Below are 27,843 nucleotides of genomic sequence, written 5' to 3' on the forward strand. Positions count from 1 at the left end.
TTCTCAGTTTTTCTAAAGGTAATCAGAGAAACTCAAACCAAGGAATCTCAACAGTATTCAGGAACTTGTATCTACAAGGTCTTTTAGATACTAACTTTCTTTCTGATTGGTCTTTAACTACACAGAACCTAGACTCTGAGGTTACACTGGTAATTTTTATATGATTAAATCAGTCCTGCGCGCACACACACACACACACACACACACACACACAGAGGAGAGAGAGAGAGAGAGAGAGAGAGAGAGAGAGAATGTTAAGTTTATTTTCTGAAAATTAGAAAGCAAAAGTATCTATAACCTCAAATCATGAAAGGTTCAAGAGTTAAATAGAACTGACTTTTGAATGTCAGTTGTTCTGAAGATGTGGGGATTTCATATGATACAGTTACCTATACATACATACACAATGATACAGACCCATTACAAATGTTCAAACAAGAAGGAACTTAATAAACATTTTTAAAAGAAACTTACAACAAAGAGAAGATGATGGCACCACTGGTGAAGTCTACCAAACATCTGATGAAAAATTATCTTTCACAAACTTTTCCTAAATAGAAGAGTAGGGAATACTTCCAAGTTCATTCTATGAGGCTAGTATCACCCTGATACCTAAATCAAAGACATCACAGGAAAACTACAGACCAGTACCCCTTATAAATACTTACACAAAAATCTTCAAAAATACTAGCAAATCAAATAAAGCAACAAATAAAATGGATAGCCAAGTGGGAATGCAAAATTGTCTCAACATATGAAAATAAAGCAGTATACCGTATTGATAAGATAAAAGACAGAAAAGCACATTATTATCTCAATAGGTGCAGAACAAGCAGTTGAGAAAATCCAACATCCTTTCATGTTATGAACACTCAACATACTAGAAATGGAATGAAACTTTCTAAACCTGATAAAGAATATATACTAAAACCCCATGACTAATATCATATTTAATAGGGAGAGACTGAAAGCTTTCCCCCTAGTATCAGGAGCAAGACAGATATGTCTGCAATCACCACTTTTTGACATCTGGATGTCCACATGCAAAAGAATGAAATTGGATCCCTACCTCACACCATATATGAAAAGTAACACAAAATGGATCAAATACCTAAATGTGCAAGCTAAAACTAAAACTCTAAAACTTCTTTCTTTTAGAAAACTTAGGGGTAAATCTTTATGACCTTGAATTTGATAATAATTTCTTAGATAAAACACCAAAGCTACAAGTAACCAATGGAACAGAGAACTATTCAACTTCATCAAAATTAAAAACTTGTGTTTCAAGATACTATTAAGAAAATGAAAAGACAACTCACTAAATGGGAGAAAATATTTGCAAATCATTTATCTGACAAAGATATTGTACCCATCATACATAAAAAAAACTCTTACAACTCAACAATGAAGACAAATAACCCAATTAAGAGTGGACAAAAGATTAAATCAATATTTATCCAAAGAAGCAATACGAATAGCTAAAGAGCACACGATAAGATACTAAGCATCATTATTCATTAGGGAAATACAAATCAAAACCACAATAAGATAACCATTCACACATGCCACACCTACAAGATGACTATAACTAAAAAGACTGACAATAACAAGTGTTGACAGGATGTAGAGAAATTGGAATCCTCTTACATTGCTGGTAGGAACGTAAAATGGTGCAGCTATTTTGAAACACAGCGTGACAGTTCCTAAAAAATGTAAACATATAGTTGCCAAATGACTCAGAAGTTTCATTCCTAGGTTTATACTTAAGAGAACTGAGAACACACGTCCACTCAAAAACTTGTACATAAATGTTAAAAGCTGCTTTATACAGCATACAAATTGGAAACAACCCAAATGTCCATTAACAGATGGATAAATTAAAAAGTGGTATATACATACAATGGAATACTATTGGGCAATAAAAGGAATGAAGTACTGATACTTGCTGTAACATAGATGAATCTTGAAAATATTATGCTAAATGATGAAAACCAGACATAAATAATCACATATTATATGATTCAGTTTATATTAAATGTCTAGAATAGGCAAATCCACAGAGACAGAAAGTAGGTTCGTTTCTAGAAGCTGGGTTTTGAGGGGAATAGGGAATAGTGCTAGTGGACATTAGGTTTCTTTTTGGAGTGATCAAAATATTCTGAAATTACATAGTGGTGACAGTTGCACAATTTTGTAAAAGCTAGTAACTTTTACACTTTGAAAAGTTGAACTGTATGTATGGCATATTAATTTTTTCTTACTTTTGAAAAGCAGTCAATCACCAACAAAAACAAAGGAAAACCAAAAAAAGACTGAACAGAAATATGATCTATGTACCTCTCTGGATTCGACGTATTCCTGATCATGTCACCGTCCACAGGAATGTAAACATTGTTTGTCTAAACATAGTTTTCCCTTGGCTATATACTCTTTTTCTAGATTTCTGCTTTCACATTCCAACTTTAGCATTTCTAATGTGACCAGCCATCCCAGTTTTCCCAGGACTGAGGCGGGGGGGGTTCCCAGGACATGAGACTTTCAGCAGTAAAACATGGAAAGTTCCAGGAAAACTGAGACAAGCTTGTTCTTGTCTGATTTTGTATAATTTACTTAATTCCTTTTCTCTTTGTCCTGTGATGTTATCTATCCTGCCCCTTCCATTCTTTCCTTCAAACTGACACCTTCTCCCTGTGCTACTTCTTTTTTTTAATCTTAAAGTATTTTAATAATGAAGTTATTTCTAAAATTCACTTTTTGGAGACATAAAATTAGTCTTATAGAAGACATACTTTTTAAGCTCTGTAAAACAACTTTGAAATTAAATTAAATTTATCATAAACTATTTTCTATTAAATATGTTTTAATTTTATTTTTTATTGGAGTATACTTGATTTACAATGTTGTAGTAGGTTCAGGCTTATGGCAGTGATTCAGATATATATATATATTCAAATTCTTTTCCCTTATAGGTTATTACAAAATATCGAGTATAGTTCTCTGTGGTATTTCATTTATGTTAATGGTTTTATTATAAAGTAATTGTTCACAAATTAGTATAACTCATCTAAGTCTCTCTTGAGTTTGAGGTATGAATAGCCAACTGTCTTTGGATGTTTCAATCAGAGATATCTTTGGACACTAATACATACATCTAATGCTAACTCTAAACTAGTTTTACTGCCTAAATTAACTCTCTTCCTGACATGATCACATCCACTCAATCTCTTGAGATAAAGTGAGTTATCTCCTCTTCACTTTGCTATATTATCACAGCTAATGAATCACTGTACCCTAATTACACCACCCGGCAAACATTCTCAAATCTGCCCTACCCGCTACCTCTCCTGCTTAGACCTGCTTCCATCCATGGCTGGAATTGATGAGTAGACAAACGTTTCTCAGACTTTTAAAATCCATGATCACTTTGAAAAACTCAAAAACCCCATAATGTTATGTCAACTTTCAAATATCGTATTAAAAATAAAACCAAAGACAAGACCCAACATGTAGCTTATGTCCTCCAAGTTAGAACAGTGTCCTCTTCTTCGGAGATGTCGGCGCTGCACCTTCTGAATCCTTTATTTCTCTCCCACTCACCATCCGTCACACACGTACTCTCACCCACACAAGCAGACAACATACAGATACGCACACGTGGACGCTCACAGGCTTCAGCAGTGAGTACATGTTGTAAATCATCCCCCACAAGCTGACGTTTCGGGGCCTCCAGGCAACTGTTTCCTCCTTCTGGAGACCGTATTCTAAAACTGCTTCCTATTCAACGACTCATCCTTCAAAATTCATATGAACCGTCGCAGGCTCTGAAAGTCCTTCTCTGACCCCGTCAACCCCAAGGAGATTGAATCATTTTCTCTGTTTTAAACATACTTCTAATGTTGCAGATATCATGTAGTAATACCATTGAGTGGATTACGTAATGCTGCCCCCAACTTGGGAAGGAACTGCTTTATCTATGCATCTTATACCTGAGGAATAGCAGCCATCAAACTCAATTTATTGAACTCCACTAATGTTTTTAGTATATTTATTACTTTAAGTGATGACAACTTAGGCAGCATGCTTAAAATATGGGACATTTTAATAACTGAGAAAAGAATCTTCCGAGAGTTTACACACACAGTTATCAAAATATAAAGTATATTGACATGTGCAGCCATCAACCTAGACTTGCAAAATAGAAGATACAAGTGACCCAAGTACAGTCACCCTACTCCCTATCCACCCACTAATAATCTATCTCTGTTTTCCTACTCACTATGCACAATCAACATCTCCTTCTCCGGACTTCTCATTTTCTCATCACACCTATAGAAATAGAATATTTCCACCCACTTATATGCTAAAACTGCTATGGCAAATGCCACCAATGACCCCTCTGTGGCCAAATCCAATGCACATTTTTTTAATCTCTTAAATTATTGATTTTCTGTGGCATTTGCTACTGTTGGGCATCCTTCCTGAGTCCTTCTACCACCGTGGTTTCTCCTGCTTCTTTGACCATTATTTCTCAGCTGAGCCACGGGAGCTTCTTCTTTCACCTACTCCTTAAGCATTGGTTTTACCCAGGTGCTCTGTTATTTTTTCCAACTCTGTACCCTTTGTGGATATTATCTAGTTCCCCAGCTAACTGAGTGCTTCAGGTTCACGTACCCAACTTTTTCTTCGACAGGTACCCTTAGGTAATGCACGGGTGCCCCAAATCATCGTATCACAATCTGAACTCCTCACTGCCCAGCTACCCATAGGCCTGATTTGCTTTTTTATCTCCCCATCTCAGCTGGCGGTCCTCAATCAACCAAACCATTGAAATGACAGCCCCCTAAGCTCTTTCCTTACAAAGCATATTCAATTGACAACTAAGCACCGCCTGTTTGCCTTCTTACTAAGCTCTTGAAATGTTTCCTTCCCACACCCTCTGCTACTCCTGTAGGTCAAGACCTTCTCTGGACTGTTGCAATAGTCTATTAATTGACTTGCTTATTTCCAGCTGTGTCCACATCTTGTTCATATTCCATTATCCCTACTTCTGCGAAAGTAAGTAATATATATTTTATATAAACACACACACAGTGCAAATCTGACTAATTAAAATCCATCAGTGCATCATCATAATTTAAACAAAAATAGGGTGAGCGAAGGGATTGTCAGAAAAGAGGATCCAGCAAGATGACAGCTGCTTCTTCTCAGCCACTCTATTCAGAGGGGCCACCAGGAAAGTCCCACTAGGTGCATGGTAAGTTACAACAAGATTTCCACAACTAAAGTCTACGGAGAGCAGAAACAAAGTAAGAAAAAACATTATCTAATGTCTCATTGGCAAGGATGCCAATAGCTGTTTCACATCTAATAATTCCAGTTTTAAGTGGACATTGGAATAAGTGGGACCAATTAAAATGGAACCTCAATATGTGGAATAAAACACATCTTAAAATCAACTTTAAGTCCTCAAAGAACTTGCCCCAAAGTTGCTTGAATCCTAATATAAGTGAAATGTTTTCTAATGCCTAGAACGTGAGATGGAAAGTGGGGATCATTACATTTTTTATGAATTATCAACCGAAGTTCCACCATCAGGAAAAAGGCTTTATAGCTAGAACATTTATAGAAAAAAAATGGCAACATCATTAAGAGTACTTCCTCCAACTTAGAACTTTAAAAAATGTAATTATAAACCATTTTTACTGTGGCTAAATCTAAATTATTTGTATTCCTTGAAAAGTGCTGACTAAATGTAGAAGACAATATTCGAGTATACTTATTGAGATAAAGTCTATAACCCATCTATGGAGCCTCTTGAAATTTATTTACCAAAACTTTTTATCCTAAAACATAAATAATTTTGAATCTGTGATTGTATGTAACATACAAAATACAAGCATTTAAATGTCGTATTTAATTTCAGTCTTCGCCAATGGGAATAAAAACGACATAGCAAAAGAATTACAAAAATTTACTTTTCTTCTCATAGCCTTTTGACAATCTTCTTACTTTATTTTGGTTTTATTTCAAAGAATTCTCAGACAGCTAAAAAAACCTATAGAAAATCACTCTCAAGACACATTTCTTCAATGGCTTTTGCAAAAAAACTTGGAAGGAGACATTTCCCCGGTAGTAACTACTTGGCTGTAGTGGCTATTATAACAGCACTGCTGAGACATTTTCAGGAAATGTTTAATTTTTCTTACCAGGAACATAATTCTTTTCAAAAGATTGAATATATCTTGCTACTCCGCAGAATTTTAAAGCTCTTCAAGTGTCATCTCATCAAAACCCACATTTTCAACATAGTTCACTTATTTGGTTTCTCCTCTAGTTCCCTTAGGTTGGTCATTTAACCCTTCACGTATCCACACTCGGGGTTACAATAACAAAAACAAAACCAATGGGCCATCCCTCTTTTAGATTGTCCCTTACCTTTAAATGACCCAGTGCGAGGTTGGCCATGAACTACCTGTGTACTTCCCTTATTCACAACAAGGAAAGTAGCCCTTTCTGTATCTTTTCTCCATATTCCTAGAGTCTTAGGCTCCGATCCACATACATTCTAAATCCAAAATGTATAGAATTTCTGACACCCTAGAGCCCTAAAAAATGTGTCTCTTTCCTCTAATTAGCTTTATGCTTCCCACATGACATTAGAAACAGCACTTAATAAAGATGCTTGATACACAGAGCTCCTGTTTCCAGATCATTTTATCTAATTCAATAGTAGCTTTTTACCCCCCAGAGACCCCAGAGGAGCCACAGTTTGTACACCCGCATGCAGTGTAAATGAATACATATGTAACCAGTGATGTGTGTAAGAGACGACATTTTCAGTCAATAAAACCAATGCCATACTCACGGTGAAGGCTGGTGGGGCTGGTGTTCAACATTTCTTGGGGTTTTGCAGGCAGCAGGCTTCACCATGTCCCTGACCACACACCTGGGGCGCATGATAGACAGCACAATGCACTATTAATTATAAAACGGGGAGAAACATCTGGAAATTAAACATGGTACTGAAAACAAGTCTAAGGGAAACTCTTTGCAAACCCCTTAATGTTAACCTGGAGTCCCTGGAAAGCCCTGGGGGTTGGAAACCTTCAACTCAGGCTTCCAAGAGCTCAGTTACACCCAGATGAAGTCCGTGCTGGCCTCGGTATTGGATTTCCCTTTTAGTACCAATAAAATGATCGTCAGCAGCCTTCCCCATAGGAGCAAGGCTACTAAAAGCTCTGGCCTCACTGTATGAAGACATCTGACAGCTTAAACATAGGAACGGCTGTTGTGTTTAAAACGCGCAGGACGTTCTGTGGCTTTGGCTATTTTGCTACAAGACACGGACTCTTGTTTCACACCCTTTATCATACACAGGTCTTTCTCTTTATGAAAAAAGAGATCTGAGAGCCTTCAAGACACCCCCCAAGTTCAAAATCCCTTCAAGCTAAGAAAAGAGGAAGAGTCAGAAGGAAATCTGCATAAATAAAGTGTGTGTATGTATGCGTGTGTGTGTAAAATAAATAGAGAAGATACCTGCATAGTGTGAAAATAAACAGGAAAAGGTCTTTGCGTCTTATGTTCTCCATCAAAGAATAAATAAATGCAGAGGATGGATCACAGCTCCAAAGGGCAGCAAGAGGAGATGCCTTTAGCCTCATGTCAACAGGGCTTACAGAGTGCTGGAGAGATTCATTGGCATAAACAAGAATACATCCCCTTCTGAGGCTGTCCTTGGATGGCTCAGATGTTCCTTCACTTCAAAAGCTTTGAAACAAACCTTGCTTTGAATAGGGAAGCCCTGATCATAAAGCTGGGGCCCTACATCTCAGACTTTGCTACATGTAAAAGCCCCTAGGACACAGCATTCTCAACCATGAACCTGGTTAACGTTCATGGCAGCTTTGACTGCCCTTGGAGGTTTGACTACCCTGCTGATGTTTAAGGCCAGTCATGTTATTCCAGAAGTGGATCAGGGGTGAGGCAGTGGCAGATAAACTGCTTTCTCAGAGCTAAAAGCTGCACGGCAAAATTCTCCACTTCTGAAAGAAATGATACAGGGAAACATCGTGGACACAATGCATGGAAACGTGCACACACACACACACACACACACACAGAGCTCATTCCAAACAAGATCAAGTGAGACTTAGAAATCAATGTGTAACGTGACGAGAAAAGAAAGCAGGGCCATTTCAAAGCCTTCCCTCCTGGGCTTAAAGGAAAGAAACACAGTGTTTGTCTAGTGCAAGTGCTAAACTCTTAATGGACTGGTCACCAGTCAAAGGAGGAGAAGGTCACTCAGGCAGCAGGGTTCAGAGAACATTCAAGCAGGCAGTTGCCAGGGAGAAGTAATACCCCGGGGTTTCTGAGCTCTGAAATGTTAATATAACTTACACCAGTATAGCGCTCAGGAAGTTACATTTCATAGCACTGGGAAATCTTTAGCAATTCCCACTCAACTAAAAACAGCCCACGCGGTATGTTGAATCTACATGCACTGGTTTGCGAAAATATCGGAAATATCACCAACTTTGGAAAAAAATTTGAAGAATTGTATCTATGAGAAACCATACGCAACCTCTGTCTTAGTTCATTTCTTTTTTTCTTCCCCTAAAGATTCAGGTATTTAGACAAAGCTTTGGGAAAAAAAGAAATCTGTCACTTAGAGTTTTCCTTCAATATGCTTTTAAGGAACTCTTTCCGAATAAATGTGGAATGTCAGCCAGCACGAAGGGTAGGTTTCTAAGCAAAACGCATTTGTGTGTGTGTGTGAAAGACCATGTCTATGTAAGGAAATTCTCATCTAATCTCAAGTACTCAGTGGTCTTGTTTTAAAACTATAATAGCTGGCATACTTCACCTGTCTGCACATGCTACAGAATCTTCTAAGTAAAAACTTGCATTTCTGAACTTTAAAGTTTCATTGGATAATGAGAATAAACACACCAATACTCAAAAGCAATAGACTTAGAATTTAAATGTACTTAATTTAAAATATACTTACTTAAATTAATTAATATATTTTATTTTTAAAAAAACAAGAAAAAAACATATTTTTCATACTGACCTATAATCCTAACCTCAGTTCCAGAGTGAGGTAGCTAGCTATTGAATCTGTTTTCATGGAGAAAGCTGTCTGATTGATTCAGATTGCTAGTTATTCAAGCAATTTGAGGGAGCTCTAAACTATGGCAATATGTATTCCTACAACTTCTAATTTGACTTCTTTTAGCTGAAATTGCTTCTAGAGAAAGAGAAGGAAAAAAACCCTACACTCAGAACAAGATACATAAAATAATACAATGCACTCCTCAGAATTTTGTCAGCCTGGGTGGATGAGCATTTCTTTAAAGTTGTAATTGGATTGTTGTGTCTGGCCTATTGCGGTTTGAGGGATAAACCATAATGGTGCTGCCAGTTGTAATATGTGGAAACTGTTCAGCTCCAGCAGTTTCCATTCTCTCCCAGGCATTAGACTTATTATAATAACACGGACCCCTCATACATTAAGAAACACAAGAGTGTTATGTCAGCAGGTTGTGGTGATCAAGGGTCTTTCTTACGTATGATTTATTCCTTCAGCCAGACTCAAGGAGGCCACAGACAGGCCACAATGCCAACTTCCCAGAACGGTTATGGATGGAGAGACCAGGAGTCCAAGGTGGTGACCTCTTATTCTTGCAACGTCTTCGGTTATTCAGGGGGTTATCAGATGTGGACTCTTCACAGCCTTGGAAGCGCTTGTGAGCATCCCTCACCACTCAAGCATCACTGAGGATTTATGCAAATAAGGCATCCTGCAAGCATCTCAGGGAAGCTCCCCCTGACTCCACCCTCCACGCGGCTGGGTTTTATGAATGACTGCAATCAAGGCTGAACGGCTGCCAACTGCCCACTCTTCCCTGCACGTACACACAGAGAAACCTGCCCGGCCGCAAGCCCGCAGACGAGGCCGTGGCAACGCTTTCATCCCCCCAGACAGGAATGAAATGTGCTTGCGGAGACTTGCGGAGTATGTGAATGAAAAATTCTCAATGCCTTCAAAAAACACAATTTACATAATTACTTTCTCTCTTTTGAGTTTCCATTTTGGTGCCTGCAGTCACCAGCCCCCCTTCTGCCTCCCCCTCCTTGCAAAAAACTAAAAAACAAACAAACAAAATCTCACTATTTTATGAAATTTTAACTCAACTGAACTTGATGACAGTGTCAGAAGTCCAGTGACTGGGCAGTGAGCTATCACATAGATGATGCCACCTTTGCATTTCTGTTCACATCTTTTGGGTTTGGGAGTTTACTCGGGTTTCTCCTGTCATTGATGGAGACAATAAACAGTGCTGGGGGAAGTGTATGTGTGCTTGAGGGAATGAAACACTTTTCAAATACACAATCTTCTAATTTGCTGATCTCTGATCAAAAACACAGAAACAAGGAAAAACGGGCAAGAAGAGACCTCAGGGGCTCTGTAAGCAGCCATTTGCTTCTAAAACTCTCATTCAGCGCTCTGGACTCCTCTTCCATGAGACATTACCCAAAAGGACCCAAATATCTGCAAAATTCCTGTCTCCAGCCTGACCCTCTCTAACTCCTGACATCCAACCGTCTCCACAACCCTTTTGCTTGGCTTTCCAGCAGGCCTCTCAGAATCAGCATTTCCAACTGGAATCCACCCTGCTACACACACCTGACCCTCCACAGCCATCACCATCTTGGCTGACTGTAAATAGGTTTCTCTAGCTGTTCAGGCCAAAAGCTTTAGACTCAAAGCCTCGTTTCTCTCACACCTGTGTCCAATCCATCACAACGGTTCTCCTTTCCAAAAATGTGCAGAGTCTGTCCATTCCTCCTCTGTCCCCCATGGCCATCCTGATGGGGCCAGTATGGTCCTTTCCTTGGATTCCCACAATAGACTTCTCCCTGGCTGCCTGAAAGAGACCCTTTGGAAAGATAAATCAGATCGTAACTCCTCTGCTCAAAATCTTGCAGCAGTGCCCCAGTTTACTTACAAAAAGTGCCAGAGTCCTTAGAGTATAATCTGGCCTCCTGTAACTCCCAGAGTTCTTCTCCTACTATCCCCTCCCCAGCACTCCCCGCCCCATTCATGCTACCCCAGCTGCAGTGGCCTTTTCTTGTTGGTCTTCCTCAGATGTACCAGGCTTGGTTTTGCTCAGGGCCTTTGCACCAGCCATTGCTTCCATTGGGAATGCTCCTCCCTGATACGGGTAAGACTAACCCCCTCACCTCTCTGCAGTCTTGGCTCAAACATCAGTGTTTGGTGGTTCCTACTCTGATTACCTGCTTATGACTACAGTCTGCCCCCACCAGACTTTCAGTGCCCTTCACCTTGCTCTACTACTTACTACATGTGCCCCTCCCCGGGGCCTCCACCCAGGCTGAAATACAAGTTGCTCAGGAGGAAGGATCTCTGTTTGCTTCAATGACAAAAGTCCAGAGCCCAGGACAGGGCAGGATGTAATAGTCACTCACTACATATGTGTTAAATGAATGAATAAGATAAAAAGCTGTTAGTACTCTAACATGCTAAAACACAGTGATTTGCAAGAGATTTAGGTAATGCTTTTTTGCAAGATTACAGCATATTTCTATAAAATATCTGCAAAATATAGATTAATCCATGATCAACACATTTTATGATTTGAATAATCCACTAAATTTGTTTTTATATGGTTTGACTGAGGGTCATTCTCTTTCCAAACAAGAAAAATAATGACTTATTTAGTGTAAAACACTCTTCAGTGTCACATTATTGCTTTGAACAAATGAGACACTATCTAACATTTAGTATACTGCTATTTTATCAAATAAAACTTTAAAATAATTAATTGTACATGAGGTAATTCCTTAATAGTAAAGAGAGAAAATGAATCCCCTTTTCTTTTGATTTTTCTAAACAGGGTAGGAAAATAAGAAAAACTGTTTACTGTCATCTATTATGTACTAAAATGTCCACAGATATTTAGATAATACCTTATTTAATCTTCACACTGCCCTGCAAAGGAGATGCGATTGTCCCATTTGACAGATGAAGAAAAACTGCTAAGATCTAAGAGATTAAATTTATTTTTCCAGTGATAATTGGAAAATGTTGATACTTTAAGAAGCCAAGGTTTGTATCCAGGTTTGTTTGGGACCAAAGCTAATGTCCTTTCCATCATTCCAAGGAGCGTTCTGACATTAATACTTAAAAGATAAATGGAAACTAATAAAAATCAATCATGAAGTTACAGAGTCCAGTATCCTCTGATATGTTTCAATATCACTGATTTCATGACATAGGTACATTATTGAAGCTATTCAAATAACCTCACATAACTGAGTGTTCTTGAAACAGTATTCTAGTATTTATTGCAAGACCATATTCTCCAAATATATCAGGAGAACAATGGTGATAGCAGGGTGTCAATTTGGCTAAATTGAAATGTAGAGTGACCTTGAGACCAGTGGGAATGTGAAGTGCATGGCATGTCATCTGGTATAGAGAAAAACAGTTTATATAAGAAAAAGAATCAAGAAAGCAAAAGAGATTTAAAAGATCATTTGCAAGACACATATAATTCAATTGATAAAAATCTTTTCAAAAATGTTTTTCAAAGGAGGTCATCAAAAGTGATCTTCTCATCTCCACTTACAAATACTAAAAGAAGAAGAGCTGAAAAATGTCATTTTACAAAATGAATTTTAAAAATTGCATATTCATGTCAACTTAACAGTGAACCAATCAGTATGATGACTGTTACCACTGAGATGAAGACGAGACAGTGAAAATTCTCTACCAGACGGGGAAAGTGGATGTTGGTATTTTGAAAAGCCAGATGTACTAATCACAGATCATCAGGGCCTGGTCCACCTCTGATGTATATTCAGGGAACCCTCAGAAGCTACGTAAGAGTGACTTTTATTTTAAAAAAGACACGGAGGACAGGCAAGGTAGGTTCTTAATTATAAGAAAAGGGAAACCATTTTTCACAGTGAGTGGTGAGGGCTATTAAACCTCCCTTAACCAGGCCAGGAAATTATTCACCAAACCAGACACAAAAGTATAGGATTCTGGAATAAAGGTGATTACAAGATACAGATTCACTACAGAGATTAATGGGTGATTTTAAAGTTGGAAAAACAAATTTTTCAAAGACTGATAAGATGGTGACCTAAATGGGAAGGAAATCCAAAAAAGAGGGGATATATGAAGAGCTGATTCACTTTGTTATACAGCAGAAACTAACCCAACATTGTAAAGCAACTCTACTCCAATAAAAATTTTTAAAGTTTTGATAAGAAGGAAAATCATAGGCAAGAGGTCAAGTCCTTGGTCTTCTGGGTTATTCACACCTGCCTGTTTATCACCTCTTATGTCTCTGGAATGCTTATAGGCTTAGTTCTACAAGGTCCTAATATTGCCTCCAATATGGAAGCAGTATGGCCAATTAACCTCTTTTTACCCAAGCTATTATTCTCTGTTAACACAATCAGTTTCTTTCTCCAGACCTTTGGATTTATATCTGCTACCATCCCCCACATGCCATCCTGTTGACAATTTCCTACTTACTAATCTGTGTGCATTCTCCAACAGTCACCTGCTGCTTGCAAAATACAACACAACTTTCGAAAAATCAAGATCACCAGAAAATACCTTCCACTAAACCTGCAAGAGAGAACGACTTCTGTGCATTCCACAGAGTGGGGGAAAAACCCTCTATCTAGTGAGAAGTACGGGACTTCCAGAGGCAGGAAGCAGCCATAGCATCAAGGCAGCAGGTCCTGAACCCTCCAAGGGTAAAGAGAGAGGAGCTCCAGTGGAAAGGCGGATGGTTGAGGGGAAAGAGGGTGATGTGGAAATAGAGAGTGAGGATAATTGCTCAAATGTCGACAAAAGGCGGGTTTTGAGAAAAGAGGCATGAGGAAGGGAAGACGGTTTTCTATATCTATGGGCACAATTCTAGGGGAGGGAATTTGCTTTGGGAAAGACAGAAGCTAAAGGGATGGGGGGAGGGGCAGAGGACACGGGAGGGGCACGGGGGCGGGGAGTGGGTAGGTGTTTAGAGAGGAAAGGAAGTTGCTGGGAGACTGAGAGGGATGGCAATCAAACAGGTAGGGGATTTGTTCCCAAATTGCCACCTTTCATTGGACCATAACTGTCGTGTCCATTTCCCCCCAGAAAAGATTCTTGCAGGTTAACGTGCCATGAGATTCATTTTGAGAAGCTTTTGGAGAGTGAAAATCGTCTCTCCACCTCTCCTCCTATTTTTAACTCTTCTCCTAGAGGCAGAAACTTCTGCTCAGAACTCCCTCCTCACTCCTACCTATGCCAGGGGTGGGAAGAAGGCTCGAAGAAGCACCCATTTCCCAGCAGCAAGGCAACAGCATTTATGTTTTCACTAGTGAGAAGGGCTACCACATCTTACAAGCAGGAACGAGTTGGCCATTTCCTCCTTCACTTGCTGAGTGGAGCCCCCAGGGGCCTCTCTTCCCTTCTTCCTGACAGTCCAGCCGTCCTGAAGGAAGCAGCCTGGACAGATCTGGGAGGAGCAGACTCTGCCGTGTTTCTAACTCCATCTGCTTCTCTTTCCCACTGACCCAGGTCTACTCAAGCTATTTAGGTAAACACATCTGAAGCCTGCTTAGAAGACTTGGTCCTTTAGTTTCAGAGTGAGTTAAAAAAGCAAAAGCAAAATCACCACCACCACCTCAACTGGGAGTGACAGTTCACAGCAGTAAGAGAGAACATCAGAAAACTCAATGATATCTGATTTTCTCTAGCAAGAGAGGAAGCATCGTCTGAATCCAGAAATTCAGCCTGTTTTGCGCCTCTTGCCCCCATGATGGTACTTCTCTGGGGAACACCATGTCACAGGCTCTAGTTTGCACACAAAAAAGCCCCACACGTTTTTGTTTTCCACTAAAGAAGGCATATTGGTCTAAAAGTGAGTGACATGATAGTATCAGGGAAACGTCTTGGAACCAACATAAGGTTATCTTAAAGAGGAAATCGTCGACAGCTTTTAGTACTTCAGTTCCATTCATAAATAGGTCCTAATACCCCTCACAGCCAACCCCTGTGCCTTACAGCCCAGCTGGGGACCACTGCTCTAACTGCTGGCTCCATCCCAAGCCTGGCGGAGGGTGGTCCCTCCACCTAAACAAACAGCCTCTGGCTTGAATGCCTGAGGTGAGAGAGACTGTTGGATCAGCAATAACACCACCAAGTTAAATGAGAATAGTACCACTCAGAGAGTCAGGTAAGTGAAAAGTGTCTTCATTAAATCCAAAAGGCGATTCAGCAAAACAAGATGAATTTCAAGAAATGGAAACCTAGTCAGATATGAAAACTGCAATAACAGGACAGGAAAAGGACAGAAAGTAATATCAGCTAACATTTCTGAGTGCCTACAGTGGGTCAGGAGCTGAGCTAGGCGTCCCGCATGCCTTTGGCCATGTCATCTGGTCACAGGTCACGTATGGTACTTGCCGTCACCCAAGTTACACATTGGCTTGTACAATATCACCATTTCTTCTTAGAAGCACAACTCATCATTTCAAAAACCACATGCTATCTGTGAAGTGCTTTGTTTTGAGCAAAAATATTATTTCATTGTCATTCACGTTTTAGCACAAGGCAAAGGACTGTAATTGAATAGTTCAAGTTCTTAGCACCTCACATCCTCTTGCTACATTGCAGGGTCCTAGAAGAATAGAGAGTTGTCTGATCATGGTTATCTACAGTTAAATGTCCAGGGTAAAGGATGCAATTTGGTAGTAAAGGGAGATGAATGGTATTTGTAAGGATTAGTGCCAGAGCTTCTTTACAACTAACGATTTTTCTGCTTTTTATTTGTAACACAAAACCATAGCTCTTTAAATAATGATTTTTCGGCAGTTCTTTGTATGCCATTTCTCCACAGGCATTCACTCTCCTTGCTCATGGGGAGCCAGATAGCTAAATAAATACCTACTAAAAGGTCCATAATAGTTCCTTCGTGGGGTTTAAGTTGATTTTAAACAGATAAAATAAAATGGAAAAATGAAACTTGGAAAGGCATTAATGTAATATTTCAGGCATTGCTTTCAATTAATTATAACTACTCTCTCAACTGATTCACCTGCCTGGAAAGTTAGAGAGAAACTGGACTCAACCAGACATGAAAATGTATTGTCCATGAACTATTATAAACATGAACATTCTGTATAAGAAATATGCAATATTCCTTTTCTACGGTAAATGAATGTGTCTTTATTTTGTCAAGAGGCCATGATGCTTCTTTTACTTAAAATATGACAAAAGGATGAAACCAAATCACTTGAGCATGTCAACAGGTACTTTAATTAATACCTGAATGGGATTGCTTTTTGCTCTAAACATTTTTGGCATTTAGAGTGAGAAAATTAAAACATATTGGAAATTACTTTTTCCTCCCTTTCAACCAAACTGAAGAAAATATCAACAGATATTTAGAAAAAATATGAAAGGTATGAGATTTGGAAAGATAATCAAGTGACTAGGACTTTTCATTCCTCACTGATAAGGGCGAACATTCTCCAAGCCCTTTTGACTTGATAGGACTGTCATTACTGTGGCTTCAAATGGGCTGATGCTTCCTGAATTGTCATTTCCAGCCCTCACTTCCCACTATCTATCAGGTCTGAAATCTGTATGTACCTAAAAACCTTTCTAACAACTGAGCCAGAACAGGCTAACATACCAAATTCATATTCCCCCTCCTATTAGACTGAAACACCTCGCAAGGTCTACCTGGTCATCAATTAAATATTCCCATTACTGATGTCTGCAATCTTGGCACCCTATGACTGCTTACTTTCCCTAATGGCCAATGAAGCATCGAGTCCTCTGACTATGCCTTTGAAGCAGGTCTAGAAATTGCCCGTTCTCATTTATGTCTACTACTTCCGAAGTCATTTCCTCTCTTCAATGAAAGAATGAATGAAGACCCTTTTCACTTACCTGACCGGGAGAGTATTACTATTCCCCTTTAACATGGCGTTATTGCTTGATTCAGTCTTCCTCAAGTGCCATTTGTTCCTGCTAACAGATTCTACAGGGGGCTTCCCATCCCCGCCCACATCAAATACACACACCGCCGTCTACTTCCGGGGTCCCTCGTTCACACGCCTTCGTTCACTAATCTCTTCCTCTTAATTCCTCACAGAGCCTGTTTCTCAAGTACATCTATCTCAATATCCTGGAACATCATTTTGCCACTTCCGTCTCCATTCCATATGCCACATTTCTTACTTAAAGTGATGTGCCTCCTTTTCCCTCTCCATTCATTTTTAGTTCTTTCTAAATTCAACTCAAATGCACTGAACACTAGGAAGCCTTCCAGGCTAAGGACTCTCATTTATCCTTCACCAGTATCTTCTAGAAAAATTGGTCCTTATGTAGGGATGAGAAATTTTGTTTAATAGCCGCAGCCTAAGCACTGGGAAGACATTCAGGAAATGCGTGCTTTGGAAATAGGACACGACATGGAAGCATGTTCCGTAGGCCTGGCTGGGACGCTCTGATGATCGTGACATCTTTGCAATCAATGAACAAACACTTACAGGACACCAGCTCTGTGCCATGCACTGTGCCCAATGCTACATCACCACCCCAAAGCTAGTCAGCCTGTTCATCGATAATGGTAGTAATAATAATAACTACTTACATTTATTGGGCATTTATTGCATGCACTCTTTTAAGCTCTTTATACGAATGAATACATGTGATCCTCACAACAACTCCATGTGGTGGGCAGGTTAAATGACCACTTGGTGTAGCATTTACAAAACCCTGTCATGTGTAAGTTGCAACAGTATTCATTCTACAGCTGAACTCTATTAATATACCATTTAAATTCTTTGAAATTGCTTAAATTCCTCCTCTCATTAGAACCTTTTAGTAAATAAAATATCATCTTCACATGCAGTAAACACAAGATTAAGTGCAGGAATCCAGATTCATAATGCAATGAAGGCTGCTTCTCCCCCTGCAAAATGTTAAATATAATATAAAGTATATTTATTTTGAAGAATAAAACTGTAGTCTATTATACTTTTAATGTATACATATACTGTCATGTCACTTAGTGTTCTCCAAGGTCACAAAATAATTTCAATTCCATTATTACATATAAGCAACGTTCACCTAGCTTTTCAGTCACCACTCCCAGAGTCCCAGCTACTCACTACTGGAGTTCCCTTGGAATACACCTCTTATTTACAAATCCATGGGTCAAGACAAACATTAGACATTCTCAAACTCTAAGACTGAAATTCTTCACCCAAATGACTAATTTCCTCTATAGCTCTCACACCTCCACTGTAGGCAAACCTAAAGCCACAGAGAACTCACTAGCCTTGAGATAGCTAACTTTATTGTTAAAGATTTCTGACTATTGGAATACTCTTTTTTTAAATGTTTACTGCAATCTGCCCCTGTTAGCTCCCACACATGAGTCCTAACTCAGCCCTTGAAAAGTCGTGTGGATCAAGTTCGCTGCCTTTTAAAACCACCGTCTCTCCATGAATTCAATCTCCTGGCTTCTTTCTCATCAGCCCCTCAATTACGTTGCCTGAGGCATGAGCTCCAGGGACCCACCCACTCTAGCTGCACTTGTTTTTGTGAACAACTTTCTCAAAAGTTGGCTCCCTTTGTTGTGCAATATTTTCACTCTACATCCACAGGAAAGAATGCAAACTCAAATTTTATAAACCCCTCTAATAACCAGGTCCTATAAAAAGGCCAACTGACAGAAGTGAGATTCAGGGGAAATTATGAATGTGTGGCTTCCAAAACCTGGTCATACATCACTAAAGAGGTTTGTAAAGAGACAAATACTTCGTGTCCCAGCAGAGGCCTTCAGAGCTGAAGTTTGGGTCCAGGGATTGGCAAGAGAGTAGCTTCCCTGAGCGATTCTAATATATCCAGATAGGCATTTGGAAACTGCTGAGGAATGAGCCATTCAGCTGCTGCACTGGATGCAGTCCTGTCCTTAACGTGGAGCTAAACCACAAGACCTCTCATAGTTCCTCATAAAAGGGCTTTCTCTGAGCTACATTTTAACGTTATACCCTCAGCTTCTATGACAGGTCGATACAAGACATAGCTGTATGAAGTTGGTGTCTGCCTTTACTGTGAAATATTGGTGAGGTCAGTGTCTGTTACATCGTTTTAAGTCCTTTCTATAAGAGTTTACATTCATCCCACATTCTTGGTGTTTTTCCAAAATTTAGCACCAAGAAAAATGTCATTTCTTGTTTTTTACAAATACCTATCATAATTGCTTTTGGTCAGGGTTACAAGGAACTTAAAGCTTATCATAACAACTCTGTTGACATGGTAAGCATGTTTATAACCTCATTTTTTCTTCCTTATGTTTCAATTTCTATATTACTAATGTTTTATGTTGCAATCTTTTTGAGAAAAGCAAAAAGAGAATCAGAGAAAGAAAAAGGTTAACACTTCATCTCTTACAGGAAAAATTAAAATTTCAATTTTTCTTAAATTTGAAAACTAATATGCCTTAAAGACCATAACTGGCATCTAATATATATATAATATATAAATGTAATATGTATAATACATATAAAATCATAATTATGATGATGATGACATCTCACTAAAGCTGACATGTTATACAAAAGTAGCATTTCAGAAAGAATTTCTTAGTTCAGGGAAACATTCCCTAGGAATTAAGTGTTACCACACAGAAAGGAAATGGTTTCCTGGTCAAATAAATTCGGGAAACATTAAGTTAAACAGGTTGAGCAGGTTTTCTTATTGCATAAAATTTCAGAATCTTCAAAATGCATTGTTCTCTGACAACAGACGCATAATATGCAGCATTTCCCAAGGAATAGTATCCAGTTTGGGAGGTGATGAAGTGACACTTAGTAGTTGCAACATGAGAAATAAGCATTCTACAAGGGATAGAATCAATGCTTGGTAAATTATTCCAGATGATAACACAGAATAGCAACACTGCACTTAACCTCAGTAGGGAAAGTTTTTAAAGAGACAAATTCTTTGGGTCCCAGCCAAGGGCTACAGAGCTGAAGTTTGGGTCCAGGGATTGGCAAGTGATTAGCTTCCCTGGGTGAAAGTTCATCTTCCAAGTGAGATAACATGGTTTTAGAGTACACATTTTTCTCTATTCTTATCTATTAATTTCACAGAGAGAGGACACCAGAAGTTATGTAATAAATTCTTTCATGATTAAGCATCCAATATCAACTCATTAAAGGGGCAGATTTTGACCTAAACTAGCAATTCTTTGGGCAAAGCCTAAAGCTTTTGTATGTTGGTTGGTTGGTTTTTTTAAACAGGTAGCAATCAATATACTTATGTAAACTTTAAGAGAAATAACTAAAAAGGCATAGACAGACGTAGAGAATGGACTTGAGGACACGGGGAGGGGGAAGGGTAAGCTGGGACGAAGTGAGAGAGTGGCATGGACTTATATATACTACCAAATGTAAAATAGATAGCTAGTGGGAAGCAGCCGCATAGAACAGGGAGATCAGCTCAGTGCTTTGTGACCACCTAGAGGGCTGGGATAGGCAGGGTGGGAGGGAGGCTCAAGAGGGAGGAGATATGGGGATATATGTATGTGTATAGCTGATTCACTGTGTTATAAAGCAGAAACTAACACATCATTGTAAAGCAGTTATACTCCAATAAAGATGTTAAAAATAAATAACTAAATAAAAATTAAAAGGCGTAGAAATCCCAACGTACTTCTTTGCAATTCCTAAGTAAGATGTGTGGGGAATAAAAACGTAATCATTGGAGTAGGTAAAGAATATCTGTCACCCTAAAGAAGAGAGGAAATACTACAAACTCAACATCTTTACTGCTCATACATACATTCTATGCATTTATTTTTCAGGCAAATTAACTGTATATCTTATTTTACCTGTAGAGAAATTTCGAGGTACAATGAGACATTTTGTCTAAAACCACAATTATCTTATTGAAAAATTTTCTAGTTTTTCTCTTATGTATAAAATTAAGTAGTACATTAACCCCAAAGATATGACATTGGCAAGATTGTCTTTGTGTATTTAAATTACCCGTAATTTTATTGCTCTGTAACTCAAAATGACACACTTACTTTGGAAATAATATTATAGGTTTTGACACTAAGTAATTAAAAATTACTGATCCTTAACCAATGGTAAAAATTTTAAGATTTGACTTAATATTAAAAATTTTGCTCCCCAAAATATACTACTAAAATAATAAATAAGCAAGTCATAGACTGAGAGAAAATATTTACATTATATATCTTACTTATAAACTAAGTATATGTACATATACAGAGCTTGTATCCAGAACATATATTCTTATAAATCAATAAAAAAAGCAACCTATTGTATGAGATCTATTCCTAGGTGTTTACTCAAGAGAAATGACAATATATGTCTACAAAATGACTTGTACAAGAATATTCATAGCATGAAACTAGAAACAACCCATCAATAGAAGAATTTATCAACAGGAATTTTGGTATATTCATACAAGGAATGTACTATCAGTGTGTTCAGCAACATGAATGAATCTCAGAAATATTTTGTTGAGCAAAGAAGCCAGACATAAGATTTCTTACTGTATGATTCAATTTTTATGAAGTTCAAGCAGAGGTAAAAAGCAGTCCATGGTGACAAGAACAAGAAAGAAGTTGCCTCTGGGTGGGGTGTGTGGAGTAATAGGAATGTATCTTGTTTTGAGAAGTTGTGACACAGGTGTATATAAATGTCATTATTCATCAAACTGAATACTTCAGATCTGTACATTTCATTGTATGTAAATTACATCTTAATAAAACAGTTAAAAATAAACGATAAAAATAACTGATAGCTCAAAGAAAGAAGGCAAAAGTCTCATAATTTAAGGATATGTCATCTTTCATGTAAGTACAATATAATTTAATTTGCTTTGGAAAACAATAATTCCAACAAACAACTATGGAAGTCAGACAATTAATACACTTTTTCAAAGCAAACAATTTATTCCTTTATACCTTGTCAGAACCAGAATGATAAGTATAAATTTAGTTAAAGCTAAGAAATCCCTTTTCTGTGTGTCGAAATATTTTTCATCAAGATCAATTATTACATATATTTGAAGAACTTAAAGCAGCTTTTAAAATAGAGTTCAGGAAAAGGACAAATGTGGCACCATGGTTTAAAAACCATGTTTAAGACATTACCTGTCATACATTATATCTAAATTATTTAAAAGGTAAATTTGCTTCCAGTGTTTCACACAAAATATTACTTAAGACTTGTACAAGCATTTATGGGTAGAAAAAAATCCTAAAATTGGTATGTTGAGAGACTCAGTCTACATTTGACGTAGAACTGAAAATATGTCTTATATCGTATGCCTTATGATAAGGCAAATGACATTTCTTTTCTAAGCAATTCTGAGCATTAGCTGCAATTTCTAAGAGCAGCATCTTATGCCAAAAGTATAAAACATATTTCTTATTAGAAAAATACTGAAAAATGAAAAAAGTCATGAAAATCACATCGATTCCTATTCCTTTAAAGTTATATAAATAAGTGAAAGTTAGCCATCACTATATTCCGAAACTCTTTTGCTATCTCTTCTATAGACATGCATAGTTTAAGACTCTAAAGGCAATACTGTACACAGAGCAATCCTGTAACTCCAGTCTGTTTGGTAGAGGAGAAGCATGAGATGGTGTCAGAGCTGGAATTCTTTTGTTTTTATTAGAGCTGTTGCAACTCAATCATCTCAGCAGAAGAGCAGGTGCATTTGCTTTGCTTTCTTCCTACTGAAAACTCAGCCCTAAGTGGTTTGAGAATCCAGGAGAGTCAGCTGGCAGTCACTATGTGAAGCTATTTCGATGTACCTTTATTCTAAGAGAATGCTTTTTTATGTTTTTTTTATTATTAAGGAAATAAACTGATTTTGAAAGGGAAAAGAACAGTGGTAATGGGAGGGTATGAAATAATGGAAAAAATAATGAGAAATGTCAGAATGTTCTCATGCTTTCATAGACAATTTAACATCAGTGGATCCATTCTTTACCCTGAAAATTCTCTTCTCCTCTGTGACTGATTAAATTATTGTTCCCTCCCTCACTCCCATAGCCCTTCTGCACTTCCGTTTTTGGGTTTAGTTATGCCACTTGCTTCAGCATCATGGCAAAGTGTACCTCCTGTCCCTTGGCTTTGGACATGGCCATGTGACTTGCTTTGGCCAACACAACGTTGGGGGATTGGCAAGCTGTGTCAAAAAGGGCTTGAAATGTTCCTGTGCCTCCAAACACGGGGGTCCGCCCTCTTGAACACCACTACGGTGAGACAAGCCTGAGACACGTGGAGAAAATCTGGAGCCTGAAGCCAGCCCCTTGTGAAGCCCAGCCTAGGTCACTTCCATCCACACAACATGCAGAGCATCACTGGCTGTGACACTGCAGCCAGCCCACAGACATCTGAGAGGTAAGTGCTCAGGTCCTGAGGGTTTTATGGCCGGTTTCTCCTTTCCTCCAGTACGACGGCCAGTCCCCATGGGAGATACCCATGTACACAGTTTCCAGATAAACTCCCCTCCCAGTTCCGGTAGGTCCAACCTCTGCCTGGCACGTTCTTACTATACCCAGGCGTCGGGGTGTTTCCTGGTAGAGACCACCCATAGGCCTGTTCTCTGAGGATAGGGCCCCACCTCCCAGTCAACCACTTATCACTCTTTCAATATGGTTTCCCGAGGTCCTCAACAATGTCCTGATTTTAGCTGAAGCTAGTTCATAATAACATCCATGAGAGTAATCAACATCTCCATGAAGGTCAGGACTTTGCTCATTTTACTCATGGTCGTATCTCTAGTGCCTAGAAAATTGCCAGGTGCACGATGGATAAGTGCTCAAGACCTATTTGTTGCATACATGAATAAACCTGCTGGATCTTTTTCAGCGTGGATGGTGGCTATACTGAAGCTTTAGTACATTCACTCCAAGGAAAGAATTAGAGCATTCTGGAAGACAAGGGGCAGAAAACTGATAGGGTCACAACGCTTCTCCTGGAGTTTTATAAATAGCCCATAAAGGTTTCCCATCAGCTCCATGTAATAGCACGTGACACGGCGCATCGTCATGACTCTGTGCATATCAGGGTCAGGCCTGGGCCTGACAGAACTGCCATGTGGGCCTCCATCAGCTCTCACCCCACGAGATCTGGGTGGAAAAACACAACAACTGCCCACCCGAATCCAGCTGCCCAAGTTTTATTTTATGAGGAGCAAGAAGGTTATTAGAAAGGCAATATGGTAGAGCACCAGGGCAAGGAGTCGGAAGAACTGAGTTCTAGGCATATGCCGGCCACTTACTGACTAGAAAATGTTAGGCGAACAACTTTCTGTGTCTCTTTATTGTCGGATACAGTGAGTATAACGACATCCTGGACCCTGTCTGAGAGCTCTTAGCAGTAGCAAATGAAGTGCTGTGTCTAAATTGCATTGAAGACACTCAAGCATTATCAAATTGTACAGTATTGTCTTGAAAATGCATTCTTTAACCCCAGTTGAGATATGACGTTGGAAACAGAGGCACTCCACAGTTGTTGTATGTGAGAATGTAGTTGAATACGCATCATCAGTTTTACTAATGGCATCACTAATAGGGGTGTGAGGTCAGTGCCAGGTGGTTCTGAGACAAAGGAAACAAACAAAGAAACACACAACCTCCTGCAACAGGGAGCTAACCAATCTGAAGCTAAAGTAGGACCTAGATTGGAAAAAAAAAATAAGGAAAAAAGTCTGCACTTATCATGTTATCAATCCACTAAAGGAAACACGATCTAAACAGCCCATCAAAGATCAGGGTAGAGAACAGAGTACAGAAGCAGCGTCCTAATCTTCGTGTATGCTTATTCTGATTTCTCATGTTTTCCAACCTTCCCAGTCAACTAACCAACAATATATTTGAATCTTGCATGCTCGTTTTTTTTTTTTTTTTGCGGTACGCGGGCCTCTCACTGTTGTGGCGTCTCCCATTGCGGAGCACAGGCTCCGGACGCACAGGCTCAGCGGCCATGGCTCACGGGCCCAGCCGCTCCGCGGCATGTGGGATCTTCCTGGACCGGGGCACGAACCCGTGTCCCCTGCATCGGCAGGCGGACTCTCAACCACTGCGCCACCAGGGAAGCCCTGCATGCTGATTTTACGAACGAATGTAAATGCCAAGTATTACAACTACTTGCAGTATGATTTCACACTTTAAATATTATCTTGTCTTAGATTTCTGGCTTTCTTGGTAAAGGCAGTCTAATAAAATATGTAAACATGAAAAACAATATGCACAAAAGGCATGTTGCAGGCATTCCTTCTTTTGAGTTTTCTTCCTTCTGTTTTTTAATGAGGAAGTTTTTGTTATTTCATCACCTTGGATAGAATGCATCACACTATAGCACTTTAAAACTGACTTTAAAGGTAGAAGCTCTCTCTTAGTAGGAGAAAAATATTTTTGGAACAAAGCTTAAATAGCAAGTTATTTTTCAAAATAAAGTCTTGAAACTCTTGGACAATTTATAGTTCTCAAACACTCATACACAAATTTTGGAAGGGACTTCTAAAATTATTCTAATAAACCTGCAACTGCAGATTTTCTAAGAAGTTGCTGGTTTTGAATTCACATTTTGACTTAATTCGCTATGACCAGATCCTAATTAGAGACTCACATGTACAAGTCTCCACTGTCAGGGAGGCTGAATGTCTAATATCCAAGCTCTTGGTTCCTTCTTTCTAGAATGATTTTCTGGGTTGCAAATTCATAACTAGTATGTGATGTTCTCCCTCCTCAGAGGTTTCCATGATAACTGCTTCCTTAAGTTTTCAAAATTGAGATATAGCTTACATACAATAAAATTCACTCATTTAAAGTTTAAGGTTATATATGCTTTGACAAACGTATACAGCCTTCTACCAACCATCACAGTCAAAATATGGAAAATTTCTATCACCCCAAAAGTTCTCTCCTGTATCCTGTGGTCCATCTCCTCCCCTGTTCTCCTCTCTGCCCCCACTCTACCCCATGACAACCACTGATGTCTTTTTTTTTTTTTTTTTTTTTTTTTTGCGGTACGCGGGCCTCTCACTGTTGTGGCCTCTCCCGTTGCGGAGCACAGGCTCCGGACGCGCAGGCTCAGCGGCCATGGCTCACGGGCCCAGCCGCTCCGTGGCATGTGGGATCTTCCCGGACCGGGGCACGAACCCGTGTCCCCTGCATCGGCAGGCGGACTCCCAACCACTGCGCCGCCAGGGAAGCCCTGATGTCTTTTTTATCTCTATAGTTTTGCCCTTTCTAGAAGTATCCAATTTGCAGTCTTTTTGTCAGACTTCCTTCACTCAGCGTAAGGCTTCTGAGATCCACTTGCTGTCCCACGCATCACTATTTGGGTCCCTTGTCGACCCTGGCTGAGCTGAGCAGTATTCCGTGTATTACGGGTGTAGCACAGCTTGCTTATCCACTCACCAGCTGAGGGTCATTTTATTGTGCCCAAGGTTTGCTTAGATGAATAAAACTGCTATGAACGTTGAGGAGAGATCTTTGTGAAGGTTTATGTCTTCATTTCTCCTACGGATACACCTAGGAGTGGACCTGGCAGGTTATGTGGCAAGTGTATGTTAATTTTGCGGGAAACTGCTACACTGTTCTCCCAAGTGGCTATGCCATTTTACATTCCTGCCAGCAGCATAGAGAGTTCCAGTTACTAATTCCTTAACCATTCAATGGATATATTATAATTAACCATTGTGTATAAGACCACAGGGTGACTTGACAATTCACAGCCATCTGAGTTCCTTTAGTCTAACAATTACGGAGGTTATGAGTTTGCCTGCCTCATTTCAATCTTCCTGTATCTCCATGAGGAGAGAATACTTAGTATCTTCATTTTTCAGATGAGAACACTGAAGCTTAGAGTGGCTAATTTACCCTTGAAACAAGAGACAAATCTGGAATGTTATTTGAGGTAGTGTGATTCCAAAGCCCATTGCAGTGTGTAGCAAACACATGGGGGGTTGCCTACAACAATATATTTAATGATACCTGGCAAATAGAGCATAGAGTTGTTCTGTCTCACTCTGTTTTCCTCCTGACCTTTGGAGCAAAAAGAAGAAGTCATACTACATGACTTACAGGGCCTTTCTTGTTAATTCTCTATGCCCAGACCCAGGAACCAGGAGGTGACATTCCCAAGGAAGCTGACATCACGCCTGCAAGTCATGTCTGTTCTTCCATTCCTATTCCGTATACACCCTGAATCTGCATTAAGATATTTCATTGAAAGTCATAAAAATACACCCATAAGCACTTAGAGGGACCAATTCTCATACTACAAAAATGTCCTCCGCACAGTTTGAAATGCACTTGTCAAATCACCAGGGACCAGATGATGGGTGTACTCAGGGTCCTGCTAATTGCCCCCTGCCTCTGCTTTGCAGGCCTGAATCAGCTATGCCCTCGCTCTATTTATAGGTTTGATGAGTAAACTTAGACTCTTTTAATGCATAAAGACTAAAAACATAAGTGGACATGACCCGGCAAGGTCAGAATTCTAGCCTCTCTACACGTCCCCAGGGCATCCCTGCTCTGAGCGCCCGGAGGAGTTCCCAGGTCACCTTAGCCTGCAGTGTTCTTTCCCACCTTCCCTCAGGCCAGCACCACCCATCCCTCCTACCCTACCTTCTCCCATCTACATCCATGAAAGACCCATGGAATATTACTAGTAATAATTATGAAACACATTTTGCACATGTGTTACGTGTCAAGCACTTTGTTAAGTGCATGAAGAATC

The 27,843-nt window shown here is 39.3% G+C and overlaps 1 protein-coding gene across 21 annotated transcripts in view; it reads right to left on the reverse strand.

Moving 5' to 3' along the window:
- The window catches only part of RIMS1 (regulating synaptic membrane exocytosis 1), a 474,653-nt gene that overhangs the window by 392,801 nt on the left and 54,009 nt on the right, over positions 1–27,843 (reverse strand). For 19 of the 21 annotated variants that reach the window (XM_060030379.1, XM_060030380.1, XM_060030365.1 and 16 more), the window contains exon 2: positions 6,866–6,946. The exons of the other annotated variants lie outside the window; for them this stretch is intronic. In XM_060030379.1, coding sequence (XP_059886362.1) covers positions 6,866–6,946 — 81 coding nt within the window. The remainder of the gene's footprint in view (positions 1–6,865; positions 6,947–27,843) is intronic. 21 annotated transcript variants of the gene reach the window in all.

This window comes from Delphinus delphis, chromosome 14, assembly GCF_949987515.2.
Source record: "Delphinus delphis chromosome 14, mDelDel1.2, whole genome shotgun sequence".
NCBI classification, from domain to species: domain Eukaryota; kingdom Metazoa; phylum Chordata; class Mammalia; order Artiodactyla; family Delphinidae; genus Delphinus; species Delphinus delphis.